Source organism: Mytilus galloprovincialis, chromosome 12 (genome assembly GCF_965363235.1).
Source record: "Mytilus galloprovincialis chromosome 12, xbMytGall1.hap1.1, whole genome shotgun sequence".
Classification (NCBI taxonomy): Eukaryota; Metazoa; Mollusca; class Bivalvia; order Mytilida; family Mytilidae; genus Mytilus; species Mytilus galloprovincialis.
In genome coordinates this window covers 73,815,043-73,836,807 of record NC_134849.1, presented here as the reverse complement: position 1 = coordinate 73,836,807, position 21,765 = coordinate 73,815,043, and the positions used below count along the sequence as shown (strand labels likewise).

The 21,765-nt window shown below is 32.9% G+C and overlaps 1 protein-coding gene across 2 annotated transcripts; it reads right to left on the bottom strand.

The window, feature by feature from the left end:
• Positions 1–6,742: 6,742 nt before the first annotated feature.
• Positions 6,743–14,121, bottom strand: LOC143054807 (uncharacterized). Of its 2 annotated transcripts, XM_076227866.1 has the most exons (3): positions 13,890–14,115; positions 8,064–8,427; positions 6,743–8,021 (listed from the first exon to the last, which is right to left on the bottom strand). In XM_076227866.1, the coding sequence occupies exons 1-3, from the start codon at positions 14,025–14,027 to the stop codon at positions 6,913–6,915; spliced, it is 1,611 nt and encodes a 536-aa protein (XP_076083981.1). In that variant the 5' UTR covers positions 14,028–14,115; the 3' UTR covers positions 6,743–6,912. The 2 variants fall into 2 exon arrangements, with proteins under 2 accessions (XP_076083981.1, XP_076083980.1); XM_076227865.1 differs by having other exon boundaries at positions 6,743–8,427; positions 13,890–14,121.
• Positions 14,122–21,765: the final 7,644 nt, after the last annotated feature.

Genomic DNA, 21,765 nt, shown 5'->3' with positions numbered 1-21,765 from the left:
ACTTGGGACAGGCGCAAAAATGCGGTGGGGTTAAACATGTTGTTAGTGAATTATATAATAAAGGAGCATAGATTGGCGTCCAGAATATGAACCAGCATACAATAATTTAAGTTATATAAAATGGATAAATTTGTTCGGCTAAAAATGTCAAATGCTATCAGTATTAATTACCCGAAAAAGATAGGGTATATCAGGCATACCTACGTCTCGCTTTTTGACTCCGTCAAGCGAGACAATAAAACAGTACCCTGAAGTAAATATTGTCAAACATAAATTCCTGTTTATCCGTATTTTAATTATAAATGGACTTATTTTTTATGCGGGTTAATTTTAAATTCACTCTGTAGTAAGGTTTAAAAACATTAAATAACAATCCTGGATTTCTATCAAACTTGGACAGAAGCTTGTTTATCATCAAAAGCCATCTAGAACGAAATTGTTTTTTTTTTTAATATTCATATAAATTTTCTTCAAGTTAACAATTCATTCAGTCTGCAGTAAAAAAATTAAAAACATTTATTTTTAGATTCATAAAACATCCTCAATTTTTACCAAACTTGGACAGAGCTAGGCTTCTTATAATCAAAAGAAAGTACCCAAAAGGAAAATATTCAATGTTTTTCTCCATTTTTGTTAAGCCTGCGGATTTTGACGAAAAAACGAGATGTTTTGATCCTATATTTCGTCGTGATTGATCAAGTGAACTGAAGAAAAAAAACAGCAAAAGTACCTTTACTTAACAAGATTGCACACGCTGAAATGTCTCGCCTTCTTAACTAATCATTTACATTAATGATTATGTTGATAGTCCTAAATATAAAGCTATATTCCAACTGTCACATAAATTAACATTAACCAAGAAAATTAAAAATTGACCAATGAACCATGAAAATGAGGTCAAAGTCAGAGGAACCATGCCAGGCAGGCATGTACAGCTAAAAATTCTTCCATACAACAAATATAGTTGACCTATTGCTTATAGCTTGAGAAAAACAGACCAAAACCCCAAAACTTTAGCAATGAACTGTGAAAATCAGGTCAAGGTCAGTTGACACCTGCCAGTTGGACATGTACACCTTACAGTCCTTCCATACACCAAATATACTAGACCTATTGCTCATAGTATCTGAGATATGGACTTGACCACTAAAACTTAACCTTGATCACTGATCCATGAAATGAGGTTTAGGTCAAGTCAAAACTGTCTGGTGGGCATGAGGACCTTGCAAGGTACGTACATACCAAATATAGGTATTTTACTTATAAGAGAGAATTCAACATTACGAAAGATCTGATCTTTTTTTTCAAATAGTCACTGAACCATGAACATAAGGGCAAGGACATTGGAGATATGACACAAAAACAATTTAGAATTTAAGGGTAAACACATCTTTTGTATGGCAACTTGCGCAATGTTGATATCATATATACTTGCTACCTTTCAATAAAGGTGATGTTTTAAGTTTAATAAGTGGACATGTATGTGTAGTATTATTTGATTGAAAAGATAAAAAAAATTAACAAAATCCTTTGTTGCATATTTTATAACATTAACAGAATTGCACAATTTTGTGTATTTCACTAATATATACAAGCCTGTGTGTACACAAAGCTAAAATACAATTTAATATAACAACCATTTTCTCAAGACATGTACATGTAAATTCAAGTTGATTTTTATACTTAGCATACCATTGTGTCAAATAAAGATTATTATACACAAAAACTAAACTAATTATCACATTCTTCTCCCTTTTGAAAATTTCAAATCTTCTTCAATTTGTGTGATTTTTTTTAAAAGATCAACAAATTATTAACAAAATTCAGTTATTTTATAAGGTCATATTAAAAACACAAATAATTTTCATTAAAAATAAAGAAAAACAAATTAATAATTTTAATATTCATGATCTTACAAAACTTTATCAACTTAATGTCTTATACAAAAAACTTTTACTTTCTTGATGAAACTGGAGGTAAAAGACACACATGATGCACCCACATGCATAGGCAGATCCAGAGGGGTCCCTGGGGGACCAGGGCCCCCCTTTCCTTTGAAAAATTTGGTTGATTATATAGGGAATTACTGAAGCATGACTGGAGCCCCCCCCCCCCCCCCCCCCCAAGGACCAAAGACATTTTTTACAAAGAGTATTCCACATAATGATTTTTTTCTATCAGATTTAATCCTTTAATAATTTTCAAATTCTGTTGTAAATCTGAACACACAACCAGGCTCACAAATTGTTCACACCCTTAATACATGTACAAATAATGCTGGTCATAATTATAAGTGAGCTAACTTAAAACCCAACAACTAAATCAGTATAACTTAAAATCAAAAACTAAATCAATAAAATAGACTAGTACGAGTGTTTCATATATTATTTATGAAAATAAAAATTTACCATTGAGAACTAATTCAAATTGTTTACGGGTAATGTTATGATCAATTTGCCTTATTTGGTAATCTATATACATGTATACAGTGTATATATATATATTATGTGAGAAAATTGAGTCTGTAAACAATCTTCTTCTAGTTTTATTTATTATCAATCTGTACAACAATAAATAGTATTACCATGAAATGACTTCATAATTTACATGTTAGATACATGTTTCATACTGCTATATTTAAATTATTTGGCTAACCAGAATAATAGATGCAGTTTCTCTGTGGGCTATTCCAAAATTAATTGAGTTGAGGGGTGGGCAAAACAAATAGTTATATATGGGGTTTCTACAGAAACCCGTAGTATATTGTGAAAGTAATTGGTAAAAAGAAAATATATTATTATGAATGACTACTTATTTATAAAAGATCCATTCCTGCCTCATTTGTTTATTTCTGAGAAAAGCGTGACATAATTTAACCTCAATTTCATTAATTCTGATTTGTTTAAAGCTAAAAAATAATGTAAATCAGACCAAAAATAAATTAATAAAAAATTCATAAATTCATAATTGCTTTTAATGTTTTTCAGAATGTTAAAACCACAAGTTTTATTTTAATTGACCCAATAAAAATTTTCAAACTCTTGATATATATTTACTATGCACAATTTCTGCAACATGAACAATAAGAGATTCACTTCTCACACAATATCACAGTCAATATTTGATAACTCAATAAGCTATAGAACAAGAGTGGACACAGTGAAATGTCTCGCCTGCTTTACTGACCATTGATTTTATGTTGAAAGTCTTAAAAATTTTAAGTTTAATAATGTCACAGAAAGTAAAATCAGATAAATGCTGTCAGACAGACATAATACATCTTCCATTTATTTAATACACAAATATAATTGACCTTTTGCTTATGATCATTGAAAAAGAGAAAAAAAAAAACCATTGACAAATGAACCATCGAAATGAGGTCAAGGTCAGACAATAAACCTGCCAGACAGACATAAACCCCTTTAAACCATTCCAAACACCATTTCAGTTGACCTTGTGCTTAAAGTACTTTAAAAAGATTCAAAACCATGAACCATGAAATGGAGTCAAGGTCGGATAAAAAAAAAACCTGTCAGATTGACATATACCAATTACAGTCATTCCATAAAAACATAGTTGATTTAAACACAAAAACTTAACATGGACCAATGAACCCTAAAAATAAGGTCAATAACGTCATGATACCTGCCAGACCGACATTTACACCTTACAATCAAGCAATACACCAAATATAGTTGGCCTTTTGCTTATTGTACTTGAAACAAATAGTTTACAAAGCTGTGGAAGATTAATAACTAAGTCTCACATAATGCTACTTTTTTCAGGGGAGATAATCATCAAAGAAACTGAAACCTTATCATTTCGTATGTCAGATATGTATTTTGTAAACAGAAGACTTATTGAGTAGCATAAAAAAGTCTAAATAAAGTAGAAATATGCAGATAAAGTGAAACTAATAATTGAATAAGTATTTTAACTTTATATAATATATGTATATACTAACATGACTCAAGCATTTGTCAAGCCATTTATTACTTCTGCTAAAAGCTCTCAGTTGGGAAATTCCTATAAAAAACAGAAAAAGGATTTTTTTTTTACAAAATTTACTTCTGGATACTATCAGTCAGGGGTACTACTTGTACAAGTTATTTTTATTTACTTGAAGAAGTAAAAAAAATATACACATACAAGTAAATAAATAATGTTTAAATAATCTCCCCTTAATGTTTTGAGATGTCAATTCATGCCTTTAATGATTTTTCCCAGCTTTGCTAAAAAAAATTTATAAGAGTTCAATGTTCGTCTCATTAATTCAACAAAGAAACTGATTGCATAAAGATCTTAAGTATTTGGCAAGGCCTTCAAAAATTGCTCCTTGGGGGCTTGTAAATGAGCAGTGTTCTGAAGATAACAGACAAATGGGATTTTCATTGTCCACGAAATTACACTTAAATGATTAGTAAAGACATTTGCAAAGGGCAGATAATTTAAAAGTCTACATGTATTAGAGCAAAGAAATTATAAGAATTCAATAAAAGAAGATAGGATGACTTTTTTACTTCTACAAGTTAAATCTGAATGTCTAAGGGACATAACTCAGTCAATATTTTTTTTTACCTATACAAGTAAATAAAATTCACTTGTATAAGTGTCCTACAAATTTACTTATATAAGTATATTAATATTACTTCTTCAAGTAATTAAAAATAACCTTTACAAGTAGTACCCCTGACTGACTATCTTATGATCATAAACAAGCTTTTGTTCAAGTTTGGTAGAAATCCATGACAGTTATTTAAATTTCAAAAACTTTAACCACAGAGTGAATATTTGAGGACGCCAAAGACGACGACAACATAATGAAGGATCGCTATGTCTCACTTTTTTCGACAAAAAAAGACAGTATGCATTACATCTAAAAAGCAATCATCAGAAGGAAACAAATTATAACATGTTGATTACAACTTTTTATCAAAATCCCTGTTTCATCATCAGCAAAAAGTCATAGTTTTCCCCCAATAATGTTAAACCAAGAGAATCCATCTTCTGTTTAATATACCACTGCCTTGTAGTTTAAAATATACACAGCACTCATATGAACTTTTATTCAGAAACAGACATGTTTCCTCAAGTTCTAAGGTACATTTGTTAACAATACAAGTCTTGAAAAATTAAATTCTCTCATTATTATAAAAATTTGTAAGGGTTCTGCGGAACCCAGTGTCTCGCCTACTTTTGCTGTTAATCACACATTCATCAAAAATGATGAAAAAAATCAATAAAATTATTCCTCTCGATACTATCTTTTGATTGTGAGAAGCTTCTGTCCAAGTTTGGTAAAAATCCAGGCTAGTTTAAGAATCTTAAAATAGTTTTAAATACTTTAAGGTAGATGGGGTGTCTAAATTATAATCCATAGAATTTTTTAATAATTTGCCAAAATGAAGTTTATATTATGCTGTTAAAAAAAAAGTAATAAAAAGAATGGGTCACCGGGCTTTTTTTCATGCTACACGGTGTTCAAAATTGTCAAATTTTGTATAGATTATGCATGGAAACCCAAATTTTCTGCAATAAAACGTAAACTACACCATAGAATTTTGAGATAACATATGAGAAGATAGCTTTGATAGTATGCTTTCAGTTAAGAAAAAGAAAAAATGGGGTCACCGGACCTGTTTTCTTGTTACATAATAAAATAGAGAAATTCCTAACACATTCTATTGTAAAAATACCTTTAATCTGAATTATCTGCCCTTGCATTTGAGTTGCCTCCCCTTATGTGGCAAAGTTGGAAAAAAATTGTTCAAACAAAACATTTCTGTTTTTTGTAAAATACAATCATAAATATGATAAAACATGTCATTTTCTATGTAGAAGTTGAATTTCTTACACATGAATTATCTACTTCTCTAAAAATTTGCACATTCTATTAAAGATCTAGACCTTGTTTTCTGGTATTTCCAAATCCAAGATGGAGGAAGACACCCTATCTACCTTAACTGCAGACTGTATGTAATGTTAACTGGAAGAAAAACTAAGTCCATTTATAAGTAAAATATGGGAAAAATGGAATTTTATTTTTACAAAATTTACTTCTGGATACTATCTCCTGATCATAAACAAGCTTCTGGCCAAGTTTCTTACAATTCCAGGATAGTTAAAGAAAGTTATTAAAATTTTAAGAACTTTAACCACAGAGTGAATGTAATGTTTTCTGGCAGAAAAAACTAAGACCATTTATAAGTAAAATACGGAAAAAATAGAATTTTATTTTTACAAAATTTACTTCTGGATACTATCTCCTGATCATAAACAAGCTTCTGGCCAAGTTTTGTACATTTCCAGGATAGTTTAAGAAAGTTATTAAAATTTTAAAAACTTTAACCACAGAGTGAATGTAATGTTTCCTGGCAGAAAAAACTAAGTCCATTTATAAGTAAAATACGAAAAAAATGGAATTTTATTTTTACAAAATTTACTTCTGGATACTATCTTATGAACATAAACAAGCTTCTGTACAAGTTTCGTACAATTCAAGGACAGTTTAAGAAAGTTATTAAAATTTTAAAAACTTTAACCACAGAGTGAATATTTGTGGACGCCGCCGCCGACGACGATGCTGAGGGAATGTAGGATCGCTTTGTCTCGCTTTTTCGACTAAAGTCGAAGGCTCAACAAAAATAGAGAGTTTATCCTTAAACACATTGTTTCTTACATTAATATTCTTTGTGTAGTACTTTCTTAATATAGCCCAAGAAAAAAAGACAACAGCACTTAATAATAGATCATAAAATTCCATTAAGTTACATATATATATTTTAACAATTTATACATCTCAAAAACAATAAAATGTGTCTCTAATATAGTATATACATTGTACAGACCATGCAGTAAAAGTCATAAACAAAAAGCTTATTAATAAATAAACAAAACAAATAACATCTACAACTAGCATTTAGTATTTTCTACTTGATCAACAATTTCTCTTACAGATTTCCGTTGTAGATCAGATGTGTCCATTGGTTCGGTCTTTCCGTTGCCATTATTGTTAGGTTTAGTAGATTCCAAACTGGCGCTTTTATTGTTATTTTCTGTTCGTTCATCTTTGGAACTTGTTTCCATTTCACAACTCTGCTCCTGAGAAAACGCCTTAAGTTCCAACTGATCTAAATAAGCCTGAATCTCTTTCACCGTTTGTTTTCGCCTTTGACGAACGTTATCATCACAACCAGCTTCCACGCCATCAAGTTTCAGTAAATTTCTTGTCAGCATTTCCTCTAACACTTTATACTCTTTGTCTTTTTTAGTTCCTTTAAACTGAGTGACCCTCATTTCATATTCCCCTATATTATTTACCACTTCCTCAATTTGTTCCATCGGTGTAGAGGGTTTCTTTTTTAGCGTACTAGTTCCATTGCCATTACCAGACTGGGCAGCAGTTTCAGGAGACTGACGACTGCTGTTAGGTGTTTCACTCCTTTGTGACTGGCTTGGTGGTGTAGGTGTCACCCTTTGTTCCTGTGGTTTTTGTTGTTGCTGTTGTGGATGATGTGGCTGCTGCGGCATGTGTGTTTGTTGATGCGGTTGTGGCTGTCGAGGCACAAATGTTTCATGGGCAATTGGTATCTCTCGTAACTTTGGCTCTTGTGATATAGTCTCTGGTTGAGGAGTTGTTTGTGGTAAACTAGTCCCCTGCTGAGAAGGCAGAGGACCAGTCTGAGTATTGGTTGACTGAGGTTGGGAGGAAGCATGTGGATAAGCTGTTTGAGGAGTGGTCTGTGGATAACTGGATTGAGGAGATGCTGCTGTCCATGTAGTGTCGGGATAGCTTCCTTGTGTACTATTTGGATATCCACCACTTTGTGTACTACTTGAATATGCACTGCTCTGTGAGTTATTTGGATATCCAGCTTGAGCACTGGCTTGTGCCATAGCATGTGGTGGATATCCACCTTGTGAGGAGGAATTAGATGACGCCTGCGCATAAGCAGGTTGTTGTGATGTAAATGGAGGTGGTGGCTGTTGTGGATAGCCAACAGGCTGTCCTGGCCCTCCACCTGGCTGTTGTGGATAGCTAACAGGCTGTCCTGGCCCTCCACCTGGCTGTTGACCAGTATAAATGGTATATCCATAAGGTCCAGTGTGCTGAGCTGTACTCTGCTGTTGTGGTGGTGGCTGGGGCTGACTAGGTTGATTTGAGGACAAATGCTGAATTGGAATTTCTCTTACTACTGGAGATGAACTCCTCCCAGACATTGGAGAACCTGTTCTAAAAGACCTTGGTAAGGTTGATGAATATGTGTTTGGCGACGGCATGTCCATTTGTCTTGGCAATGTTCCAAAGCCTTGCTGAGAAGGATATGAAGGCTGGCCATTTGATCTAAATTTTCCATTTGAAGACTCATGCATAACTGGTATTTCTCTGACAAAGTATTGTCCTGGTGTAGCAGTTGCTCTGTATGTCTGTAATAAAAAAAAAAGAATGAGGTGTAAGCATTGCTCAAGTCTTGTTTCAGAATGAAGAACAAACACAGTTTAAATCTTTCTATGATAGCATTGCCCCATTATTGTATTACATGAGGAATAAACATGATCAACACTATAGCGGTACAATGTTCTCCAAATGACCTTAAAGCACCTTAGTAGTAAGTACCCTTACTTACCATGCCTCATGTATGAGTTGTGCCCCATCCTGAGGGATCTTAGTTATAAATGCTATAGACCATTTTAAAGGACATACATATGTAACAATCTGTACCTCTGTTTCCATGGCTCATGTACAATGTAGATAATCTGCCACTTGGACAAACCTATATAGTACATTAAATTTAAACTATGATTTTGATTTTGAATTTACATTGTGTCATCTTGATTTAATAAATTTCTTCGTTCAGTGTATGTTCACTTGTGTTAACATGTCTTGATAAAGTTGAGCCATTTCAATTGATATTTTATACAGGGGTTAACAAATCAACTAGCCCAACGCCCGGGACAAGAGCCTTTACGCATCGGGCAATCAAAATTGTAACCCTATGTGCCCGACGGACTAGTAACAAAATTTTTTTGACGTTTCCAAAATAAAAAGGAAGAAAGTTGAAAATCCTTTTATCACTATAGATTCTATCTTGGCCAATCAGATTCAATTGCAATGTACGTCATCCGGGATTCCAAGAATTTGAACTGGTTTGTACACTCATGGTTTTGTACATATTTTTTTTAAACAGAACAAATAACTCTTGGTGGTCCGGTATCAAGTATTGATCGCAATTCTAAATATTGATTTCTCATAACATGGCCTGTGGTATTGTACATTTATTTGATTGCTTAATGCTTATGCCGAGATTTTTCAATTAACTGTACTGGGGGTATGGAGAATTGATCATCTTGGTGCGGACAGCTGTTGAGCACGAAACCATGCAACAAAATATTTCTAAATATTTTAGTACAGGCACCCACAGAACTTCGTCAGTTTCAAAACGAAAAACTGTAGATGAAGAGGGTAAAGAGGCTGAAAATTCATCCCCCAAATATGCCAAATACGACCGAGAAAAGCAGGGGGAAAAAATTACAGATTGATTCCCCTGGGCAAAGTCGGCTGTTGCTGATGAAAAAAAAACTTTATAACCATCTTGCTGCCATTTGTTTTTCAAGGTTGCATTTTGTGTGCTTAAAAATATGACAGCTGGACGTCTTTGGCGTAAGATGTCCAACAATATGCAATAATGACTAACACTTGGGACCCATTGATGAAACATATACATGTAATTATAACCATGTTTGATCTTTATTTTTTCATTTGAAAAACATACATCACCATGATCACTGTGGAGAAGCTTGCATAAACTAAAACATGGACATACAATAACATGTATGTGTCCCTCCAGCACAGTTGGTGTGGACAGTGACATGTGTCCCTAAAAACCCACTGCATTTGTTTGCACCTGTCATATGTCAGGAACAATGGTTAACTTTTACAAGTTGTGACTAGGATATGGAGAATTGTCTCATTGGCACTCATAGCACATCTTCTTATATCTACATGTACAAATGTACCATGACCCCCCCCCCTTTTTTTACACACACTCAATGTTAACAAACTCATACTAGTCACGTGTAGCTAGTGTTTACATACTTTGGACAATATAGTCTGTCACCTGAGCGTTTGACATGAACACTTGCATTTGAAGTTTCAAAGCATTTGTTTGAAATCGATGTTGAACTCTTTCTGAAATCATGATATGAAGTACGTTACTCTGTACCTTTACACTTAAAGAGCAGGGTTCATTTACAAAAAAGCTCGTTTGATACAAAAGTATTTATGTGTGTACAAACTAATTTGTAAACGGACGTTGTATTCTATGTAGGGATGGCCGGCCTTTTGTGATCCGCATATCAGAATGATTATGTTAACGATGCCGCTAAATTATTTATATCTGACATGAACCAAAAGTGACAAAACCCTGTAAAGTGGAGAATATCTGGCAGTAAAATCGCCAAGTTTTCCATACAGATCATTTATAAATGTGATGCAAAATACGTGACAATTGAGTTTTAAGTCTTATAGCATTTTTATTGGAAAAAAAGGCACACACGAAATTTGTAACACTCTAGGGACTTTTTCTACTAGTAATTTATGTCTGCCCGGACATTATCTTACCAGTACAAAGTCATCTCTTATATATTTTTTTTTCAAAACTAATAGTCCCAGCGGAAAACTTATTTGCAAAAACAAACGGACAAAAAAATTACATTATGCAGATTTTGTATCTATAAAATAAAATATTTTACCTACCTGCCTACCCATGACAAATAATATACCTAGGCTAGCCAAGTTTTTTTTTATGGGAAAAAAATAAAATATTTTACCTACCTACCTACCCTGTTTCAAAACATAGGGTCGGAAAAGGGCAAACAAACAATATTTTAATTTAGGCCTCATATAAGAGGCTATGCCTTGGTACATGAACATGTACAGTATTTCAACCATTTTGTACCATGGCTTGTATACATTTGTACATGTATATGGATTCTATTTATTATGGAAAGGCAAGTTGTAAATCCAATATGAGAACATTGGTTAAATCCATGAACATGATCTTGACAGCTTGTGCCCCTTTTAACATAGCCCCACAGGACGCAATTATGACTGGACACAATTACGAACGATTTCCAATGTTTGCCCTCTGAGATCATATTTATTTATATTTAGGCCAAACAAAAATATATGTCTGTTTCCTGTTTCCCGACCGACCCTGACTCAAAGCCCCCGACCCTAGATCTTTTTATTCAATTCCGGGAAAAAATCGTGTCAGGTCCGGAAAAATTCATTTCCGGTCCGATCCAGATCCGTATTTTACTATACCCAAACAATCAAAATGGCTGCTCCCAGCACAAATGTGATACAATTCAGGTTTAAAAAATGTCGGCACTGGGAGGATTATTCAATTAAAGCTTCTTTAAAGAGATTAAATGATTTTAGGGTACAGGACCCTAACCAAACATGACATTTAACCATCTGCAAATCTGACAGGGAGTGCAAAAAAAATTTAAAAAATGGCAGCAGGAAACAGACATATATTTTTTTTTCGCCTTATCAATAAATGTTTTTATAAATAAAAACCCTATTAAAACTCCCTTGTTTTCATGATAATACAATTTATGTGCACTTGGTGAATGCTGATGAACATGACAAAATCATTCTGAAAATATTATAAGAACGGCAATCTGGCCTGCAAGTTATATAAAAAAAAATAAAGGCAAGTGCATATTGCCTTCTATTGTTAATATAAAGAAAGAAAAATATCTCCTGATTCTGTTCATATGGGTGATGCCTTTAATCTTGCCCTAATAACCCCACAATTGACGTTTTTTAGACTCTTGTGACCATATTTATGGTCAAAAGAAAATATGTTAATTTCATTGAAAAGTGCAGAGAACTCCGAAAGAAATGTTGACCTATATAAAAACAATTCATAGGTGAATGATAAGTACACCACCGAAATGGATAGACTTGAATTTAGTGCTCCTTTAAAGGAGGAACTTACATAAAAACAAAAAAAATCAAAAATCTTTCCTTTACACATGACCGACATTTCGTCTGCAACCCCTGCTGAAGTAATTGAAGTAAAAAACAAACTTGTGCATCTTATTTTCCTATGAAAATGTGATTGAGATAAAGATTAATGTATGTTTTATCAATCTAGACTGTTGTCATTGATTTCTTCTGTAAGATATGATATATCAGTGCTGTTTGGAATTGCGTCCATATGTGGCTCTCTTGACCTGTAAAACGAGGTCACGCAAATCTTACTAAAGTATCCTAACGTGAATAAAAATTTATGTGGGATATGATGCAGAATGGAAAGCTTTCATACATTTATTTGTACATCTTAAATTCTATGGTATAAAAAAAAAAAAAAAATCACAGTTCAAGAATCGTTCGTAATTGTGTCCGGTGAGACTATTAAAGTAAAGTTGTATCAGTGTATTGCAAATATTTTCAGTGTAGGATTTGTGCAGTGTGATTGTCTGTTGGTTAGTATGATGCCACAAACATGACAATGGTTTATATGGGGACGAAGTCCCCAATTACGGTAGAAAAATCAATGAAAAAAAAAAAAAAAAAAAATCTGGGAAAATTTCCCGAATTTTTCATTGTACTAATGAACTCAAAATCGTTAACGTTTTTTTTCAGATCTAGTTCCTGTTCCGGTTTTCCCGCATTTGCGCAGAAATCTGTCTTGTTTGCATGAGACTTTGATTTTTTTTAATATTTATCAGTCTAGTAAAACATAAGATTGGATCTCAATACAAATTCAATTTTAATAATTGTTTGATATGAAAAAAACACGTTACGTTACCTGATGAAAGCTTGTCTTTTGTTTACATCGAATATGACGTCATAACTTAAAGAACGTCACAGCTAATTCCCTAACAACAGAACCAAAATCGGGAACGTTACGTACGGTATTTCGGTTTCTTTTATCAACATGATTGAATAGACGTATTTACACTTGTATGCAAATTTGTCTGCCATTACATAACATCACACAGGTTCCCGTAAACTTTGACTTCATAATTCAAAACATATGACGTCACAACTAAAAAGGGATTGTTGCTTGACGTCAAAAGGTTATTCGGAGGTGATGTTAGGTCATTCGGAGGCAAAATACAGCTAAATACCAAAAGTGTAAATATGTTTATTAAGAAAATAATACATAATGCAGACTTCGTCCCCATTCACAGGTTATGCCTGCCTCATATTAAGCAATAACCTCAAAAATTTTAATTGTCATATACTACATTGTACTATCTGAAATAACAGGTTGAGTGTTGCAAATTCATCACAAAGGCCATGCATGATGTGTCGTAATGGGAGTATGTTCATGACGAAAAACGGTAAAATTCTTGCCAAATGACGTTAACAGTAATTTTATATGTATGACATAAAATATACACTTTCTTTTAGACGATAAAACATCACGTTCTTTTTTCCATAATTGACAGTAACGATAATTGTTTGAGACCTCTGACGAATCACCATAAGGATATTTTGACGAATTACGGTAAATTTTAACCAATTTGAAAAGTAATGGTAGCCGAAAAATGACTGCTTAACGCCTGACGTTAAAGGGCATTACTACCCTCATGCATGCACCAGTTGTGAATCATCTTTATTCAGATGGAAGACTGGAAAACTTAGTGAAGAAGACCCCCACATGATGGGCTGACCTATAAATTTAACAACCCCACCCCCTGAGACTCTTTTGAACACAATTCCGTGAATTTAGATTGTGGTGTTATAATGTACGAGTTCCTGCTTTTATTACTTCATAAGGCATTACAAATATATATATATTTATATGAATATGCTGAGTTTACGTAGCAAAGACTCAAATATAACATTGTATAAAGTGTAAACATACCAATCTCGGATCTTCCCAGCTTGTATTTTGTGTGTTGTGGTCGACGTAATATGGCCATCCAGTCCGTGTATCGGTCAGCATTTCCCATCCGGGAGGTAGATCCATCATTCTACTGTTTGAATGTTGGTTATGGTACATTTTTCGAATTTACAAGCCTTATATAGCCAGTTTCTTAACTTATTCTCGACTTGGCTTCAATGATCTAGAACAATCGACTAGGGCGACACCTAGAACATTCCGGAAATTTAACTCGGATTTTTAGTATCACTAACTAGGATAAGTATAGAGAAATGCTAATGTTAAGGGGGAATAACTCATTCGTGTAAACATGACCTGGAGGCGGGGTTCCAATGGGGTTGAGCTTATTTATAAAATAATAATTAATAATTGAGTACTGTACATACACACAGGCCGGGCTTGGTACACACAAAAACATTTTATAAAATTTTTTAATGAAATGCGGTATGAGCCAAAATTACTTTCATTTTCAATATTTCAAACTGTTGGGTCAAGGAAATTACATACATGTTATATTTCAGCTAGCTATTACTAATTAATATGATTAAATGATATTAATGAGTGATCCAACTCGGTCTAAAATAGACATGAATCATGTACTTTAACTTAAACAGCGAACATTGACTTCATTTCATATAAATGAGACAGCAACCCCAAAATAAAACAAATGTCGTTACTGGACGTAAACTATACATGTGTAACGTGACAGGATTAAAAAATGAATATTATTAATCGCTTTACTAGTACTGCAACTGACATCGAAAAAGACGCTTAGTTAACGAGTTTAATGGTCCGGAATAACACACGGCTGCAAATTGTTTTAAATGATAGAATAATATCTATATTTTAATTTCCGTCGGGTCGTAAAAAGTTTCTATGGTCACATTTTTGTATTTTATCCCTTTAATGGGGGTACCCTACAATTTACGGTTTTGGGTAGTTACCTTAAAATCACAAAATATATTTTTTGGTTAAATTTCCCGCTATTTTCGTAAATATTTTCTATGCACATATCATCAAGGATCATCGGAATGATGAAGACATAAATATAATACCATCTCCAAGTAAAACTTTCAAACTTAAAGTTAGCTGTTTTTTAGGTAGAAATTTAACGCGTTTTTCTTTGAAAACGAAAAAACATATGATTCAAAAATAGTATTTGACATTTGAGAGGACAAAACATATTATTGCGATACTGCATGCAAATTTCGTTGGGCAAATTCCAAACAATTTTGTCAAAAACTCAAAAATAAAAACATCATTTGTACCTTTTTTAATTACGGAAATTTCCTATCCGTCAATTAGCTTCACCATTTATTTTTTCCTTCACCATCAATTTGATAGTTTCGATGTGATTATGTAGATTTTGTAGGTGAAGTTAATTTATTTTTTTGGAGTGATTTGAATATATATAGTAGTTCTTTCGTGTATTTTCTGTAAATAAGTTATATTTTTGTTAATAAAATTTTGACTTTATATAAAAGTTAACCAAATCCTTCGGATAAGAGGTTTTTCCGGATAATGACTATAGTTGACATTGTGTGAAAATACATTGTATGTCAATGTTTAACCTCAGAGCAATTAATATGCATGCAAGTGGTCGGGGGAAAAGTACTTTTGAAGATTCGCAGAGATTTAGTGTGTGACAAGGTGATGCTAAAACCAACTTCTCTTAATATTCTGCTTTCCGTGGGCGAATCATCAGTGATGTTATGAGACTTGCACCAGAAGGCAAAATTGGTGCGTCTTTAAATTAGATTGATTGATTGATTGTTGGTTGCTTAACGTCCAGTGACAAATATTTCATGCATGTTCAGGACGAGAACAAGTTAACAATAAAAACAATAGATAGGTTTGTCATAATAGAGGCCATTCGGGATGATGATCGGGAAAATTTAGACTGCCACTGGAAAATGATGGTATATTGGATTGGGACAGAAATTTTCCATTGCAACAGGCCACCTTCCGACTCCTCAAAGAGTTGATGCAAGGGTTTTAACCTGCAAAGAACGTGACACTCCCTTTACACGAGGCATCGGACTTAACGTCCCCATTCTGACCGGACGTGACTGCGAACTTGATACATCGCCCCACTTCGTTTTACTGCCGGTCGGAAGAAGACCAAGCGACCACATTTCGTTTCCCCAGTCACCCTTGGGGAACTTTAAATTAGAAACAACAGAAATCATGCCATACATGTGATCAAACTGATCGACATGTATCCTCACAACCTGACACTTTTATACGATCTCGCGCTCAGTTTCTTCCTTGTAGTTTGGATATGAAAACAGGGTTTTTGTGTAAAAGACAAACCTTTAAAATAAAACCAGAAAACTACGCAAAACTGAGTCCTCTAAACGTGTTGACAGTCTTTTAAGTTGTGCTTATTAATGTGAGTAATCATTTATCCATGCATAACCAAGTACTTATTGAAGTCAACACCTGTGCAATTAAGTAAAACAGCTACTGAAACATTAGAATTTGAACTTGCTGTCAGTTCATTAAAACGATTGTTAGTGATGTGATTTGTTCTTCCATAAAAAAAAGCCTTTCTCATGTACCACATCCTCTATATATACCGATCAATTTTACCCAAAATTGTCTCTGATGCTTACCAAACTGCCAAACTCCAGAACTACATGTAACTAGATATTGTGACACCTTACAATTCAGACACAGTGGGGCCAAGGGATATGAAATAAAGAGTTTAGCTCTGAACTCAATTTAGGGGATGCCATATCTGTTGCAGGAAAATTGAAGTCTATGTTAAGACTTTCAGAATTACACCAAGGTGTGTCTGAAAATATTACGGATACATTAAAAGAAGAACAATTACTTCACCCTGCCACCAGTGCTCTTATGAGCTATGTCCTCGTTTTGGTATTTCTATGGAAATGCATAGCTTGTTAATAGATATCGGAAGATGTGGTATGAGTGCCAATGATACAACACACCATCCAAGTCACAATTTATAAAAGTAAACCATTATAGGTCACGGTCCAGTCTTCAACACGGAGCCTAGGCTCAAAAGTTCATTTGTTAGTTAATTGATAAAAATAACACAAAGGCGCTTCTGAACCGTATATTGTCCCTAAAGATAACAAAAATTCGTAAATGGATGGCTATTACAAAATCAATCGTTTCTGTAGCAACATTCGCCCTATTACATTTTGGATTGGCAGTGCAGATACATCATGCATATGCATATGGGAATATGGGTCACTAACATTGATCGAAACTTTGTACTCACATTTCTTTTGTGTTTCCTATGCAAAGGTAAGACTATATCTGACGAGTTTGACCGAATCATGACGGTATGTTCGCTCCAGATAGCATTTGTACTCAAAAACTGTGTTTGCTTTGAACAAACTCTGTCCTACGCCGAACTTGTTCTTATAAAAAAGGGAAGTGTCTTGTAATGCTAATACGCGTACTGAATCCGCATATGATGACTAAGAGATTGATTCATGTCCCTATTTTATGAATACTTGAGCTATTGTGTGTCACTTTTAAAAGTTATATAAGGACCATGACTGATTTTGAATTACAACATTAGAAAATCGGCATTGCATTATATTATTTTTCATCCTTCCCTTAAAAAATTAATGAGTTAACTTTTTTACCAGGATTATCCCACTAAAAAAATGTTCATGCACCAAACTGACTTTGTTTTACACTCATTTTTTTTTAAACCTCGCATTCGCCTCGTGTGACTATAGTATATTTTGTGTTATAACTGCCCTGTCTAGACTTTGCAAATACACAATATGTGTTTATCGATAACTAGATACTAATTTTCACAAAATACACAACCTTTAATATGCAAAATTAAAAACACTGTTTCAGCGCTTGAATTTTGTTTTTTTCAAAGATAGAAAAAATATTGAAATAATTTGATAAACTGGTATTTTATACTTTAGAAAATAATTCTGTAATATACTATAGTGAAATACTATACACAATATGAAAGTTTATGGATGTGAAAAGGTCAAGGCCACTTCTTCTTTTGCTATGTCTTAAATGGAAAAAAATCAGAAGGTTCCAAATCAACGCCATTTTTTAATGGCAGCTTTTCATATAAGTAGTCAAATTTGTCGTTTTAACATCGTTTATACCATATGCTTATGATTGAATCGTTTTTGTAGCATTCTATTGAATAAATATCAGAATATTTCTCCTTTTTGTCCTTGTGGTTGAAATGTTGATATTTTTAGGTCTGACCTTTGACCTCAATTTCACAAAATTGTGACCACTCTGGATTTTTACGACCCAACTTTTCTTATCATACACGTTTTCCTCTTTCCATCGATATATAATTTAGGTGTGTGTTCTTCCGGACCATTAAAGTTTTAAAAAATGAACTCTGGTTGCAGTACTATACACCATATGATGTGAAACGATTATAGGATCATTTTAAAATATAATGCCCTGCGCTGTCACTTATAAATACGGTATCATAATTAATGATAATATTCATTTTCTAACTAACTTGAAACTCATTTACTAACTACAATTCAGACAATAACGTCATCATTACAAAATTAGCCATGTTAGCTGTATCATTGTAATTTTTGAATTTCTAATTAATTATTTTTGAATTTTTTACTTGCTTTTAGTTGCTATTTTTGAATTTTTAAGCGATTATTTTTCAGTAATTTTGACCTTAATCTGAGACTACTAGCTATAACGTTATAGTAGTCTCAGTTTTAATGGAACGATTTAAATGTCTTCTTAATTTTATGCCCATTTTACATAAATCTTATGTATTTTTATCAATAAATACAATAGTATATTTTTATATGCAATACTTTTAAAATCTGTTTGTTTTAGGACTTTTACATAACATATTTCAACCCCCGGCAATCTAAAAAAAATCAAAAATTACAATGATATAGCTAATTTTAGCTCACACTGAACAGCAAGCTATAAAGGGCCTAAATTATTACTAGTGTAAAACAATTCAAACGGTAAAACCAACGGTTTAATCTATGTAAAAAACGAGAAACTAGAAACACTTATGAACCACATCAACAAACGACAACTACTGAGCATCAGTTTCCTGACTTAGGACAGGTGCAAACAATTGTAGCGGATTTAAATGTGTTAATTGTACCAAACCTTCACTCTTATCTGAAACAATAGTGTAACATCACATTACATATACTAGTTTTGCTATTTTGCCGGTCTCATTTAAGATTTTCATCCAGACTAATTGAAATAAGATAAAGCAGTTTTGGGAGCAATTTGTTGTAATGCACAACTGTTTGCAACTGGAAATGGATTCAAGGACAAGACAAATTATGAATAGATCACCAATCAACACCTTTTACAACGATTTTGTGTATAGTATAATAAAGAACTGCTGTGATAGTGTTCATGGCGCAAACCCCACACACATTCACCCAATGTTTAGTCAAATTGTTTCATCATTACATGTTCATTTATCTTCACTTTTATCTTGCAACTAGATACATTTAAAAATGGTGGTATACATTTGAGATGACAAGCAACACAGAAAAAAACAAAAGTTGCGAAATTGTCTGTCATATTTCCATTGATTTAAAGTAAGATAAGCATGATCATGCATGACCTGGATTTTTTTCTTAGTGATAGTATACCAATATGATATATCATTTTGTTCAGGAAGGAGAACCTGATTATTTAATGAGGGAACAAAGATCTAATATTTGGTCCCGTTTTTAGGTGACGAATAATCAAAATTGCAAATTTTGACGTTTTTAAGGTTGTTTTTTTTATTTGAACTCTTCTTGATGAATAGTGTATGCAAGTGACAATAAAAATTAAAATTGAATTAAAACATAAATCATAATTGTGTTATTCTCCCTAAACAACAAACTATTCTAAAAGGGTTCATTCAACCTATGCCAACATGTTGGCATAGGTTGAATAATTTGTTACCGATTAAGTATTATAAAAACATGAATTGATTAGAGGCTAATCAATTTACAAACAGTTTAAACATAGCGTTAAAGTAAAATCAATATACAATTTCTTTTACAAGTATTAGTGAAAATGTAGACAATGGTGTGTGCTGAGGATCTCTATTTCATATACATTTAAAATAGATATTTTAAATGAGTCAGTATTTATGAAATACATGAGTTTCAATAGCTAATTTTTGCTGAAACTACGGGCTTCGGACTGTTATAAATAGTTGAAAATCACAGTTATACGGACTTTTTTCTAAACGCTTTCAGATATTAGGCTGATCCTTGTTATGTGAGTTACCCATGATGAGTAACAGATCAAGTTTAAGTTTGGTTCCGCCGCGGCTAATTTTTGCCAAAATTAAAGGTTTACAACTTTGAAAATTGTTGAAAATCATTGTATACAGACTTTTTGTCTATACAGCTCCAGATTTTGAGCTGATTTTTGATATGTGAGACTACCATCATTTTTGTGTCCACATGTGTTATTGAATTGCATATTTTCAACTTTTGGAGACGGGGCCATTTGTGTCGCTTTGACACATCTAGTTTTGTATTTGATATGATGCACACTTCAACAAGCAACAAAATATACAAATATACCCCTCCTTCAGCAAAAACTTTTTAAAATCAAATTAATTTTGCAATATAAAATTTGAAATAAATATTAAATAAAATGTTGTTTTTTTTTATTCATATATTAGACACCAACATTCAAGTGGGACAGTACATCCTTTATTTACTTAGTTTTAGTTTTGAAAATTAAAGTACAGATGTGTTTGTTTTTATTCATTATATTATATTATATTATATTATTTATTTATTATATATATCAACACAATTTTGCTAGCATCAAAGGTTCTATTTTACAAGTTTCGTCTTTTTAGATTTTTTTTTATCATATTTCCATTTTTACTTCAACACAACTTAAACACAAGTTATTGTTTGAAAACTACAACTAGAGGCTCTAAAGAGCCTGTGTCGTTCACCTTGGTCTATGTGTATATTAAACAAAGGAGTGAAAGGACACAGATGGATTCATGACAAAATTGTGTTTTGGTGGTGGTGATGTGTTTGTAGATCTTACTTTTACTGAACATTCTTACTATTACAATTTTCTCCATCTATAAAGACTTAGCCCTTTAAATACAGAGGAAAATATTTTGTAAAAATTTACCAAAATTTACCAAATTAATGAAAATTGTAAATAATTGACTATAAAGATTAAAAACTCCTTAAGGGGTCAACTGACCATTGTGGTGGAAATCATCCGTCTTCGGACGACGCTGACGACGCTGACGACTTGATACCAATATACGATCGCAAAAATTTTGCGGTCGTATAAAAATGCTTCTTTTTGGTCTTTTTTTTGGCCCTTATTCATACATATTTGAGAAAATTTACCCCAAACTGAATCCCAGCCTTCCCTGTGTTATATGGAATACAATGTCAGAGAGATCCATACAGTTATACACAAGTTATTGTCCCAAAATTAGAAAAATGCTAGTTTTTGGCCCTTAATTCCTAGACAGTTTGCCCAATAACCCCTTTAAAAAATCCCAACCTCCTACTTATGGTATTAAACATTGCGGTACAATTTCAGAACAATTAAAATACTAATACACAACTTATTGTCCTGAAACTATTAACATTGTGTTAAAATTTTATTGATTTCTTTTAACTTATTCAAAAGTTATTATCCGGAAACAATGTCTTGGGTCGACGCCAACGACAACGACAACGTGATACCAATATACTACCACAAATTTAATTTTTGCGGTCGTATAAAAACTAAACATAAACCATTAAACCATGAAATGAGGACACGATCAGATGTAACCTGCCAGTCTGACATGTACCCAATACAGGAATTCCATACACCACTACATAAATAACCCATAGCTGAGAGG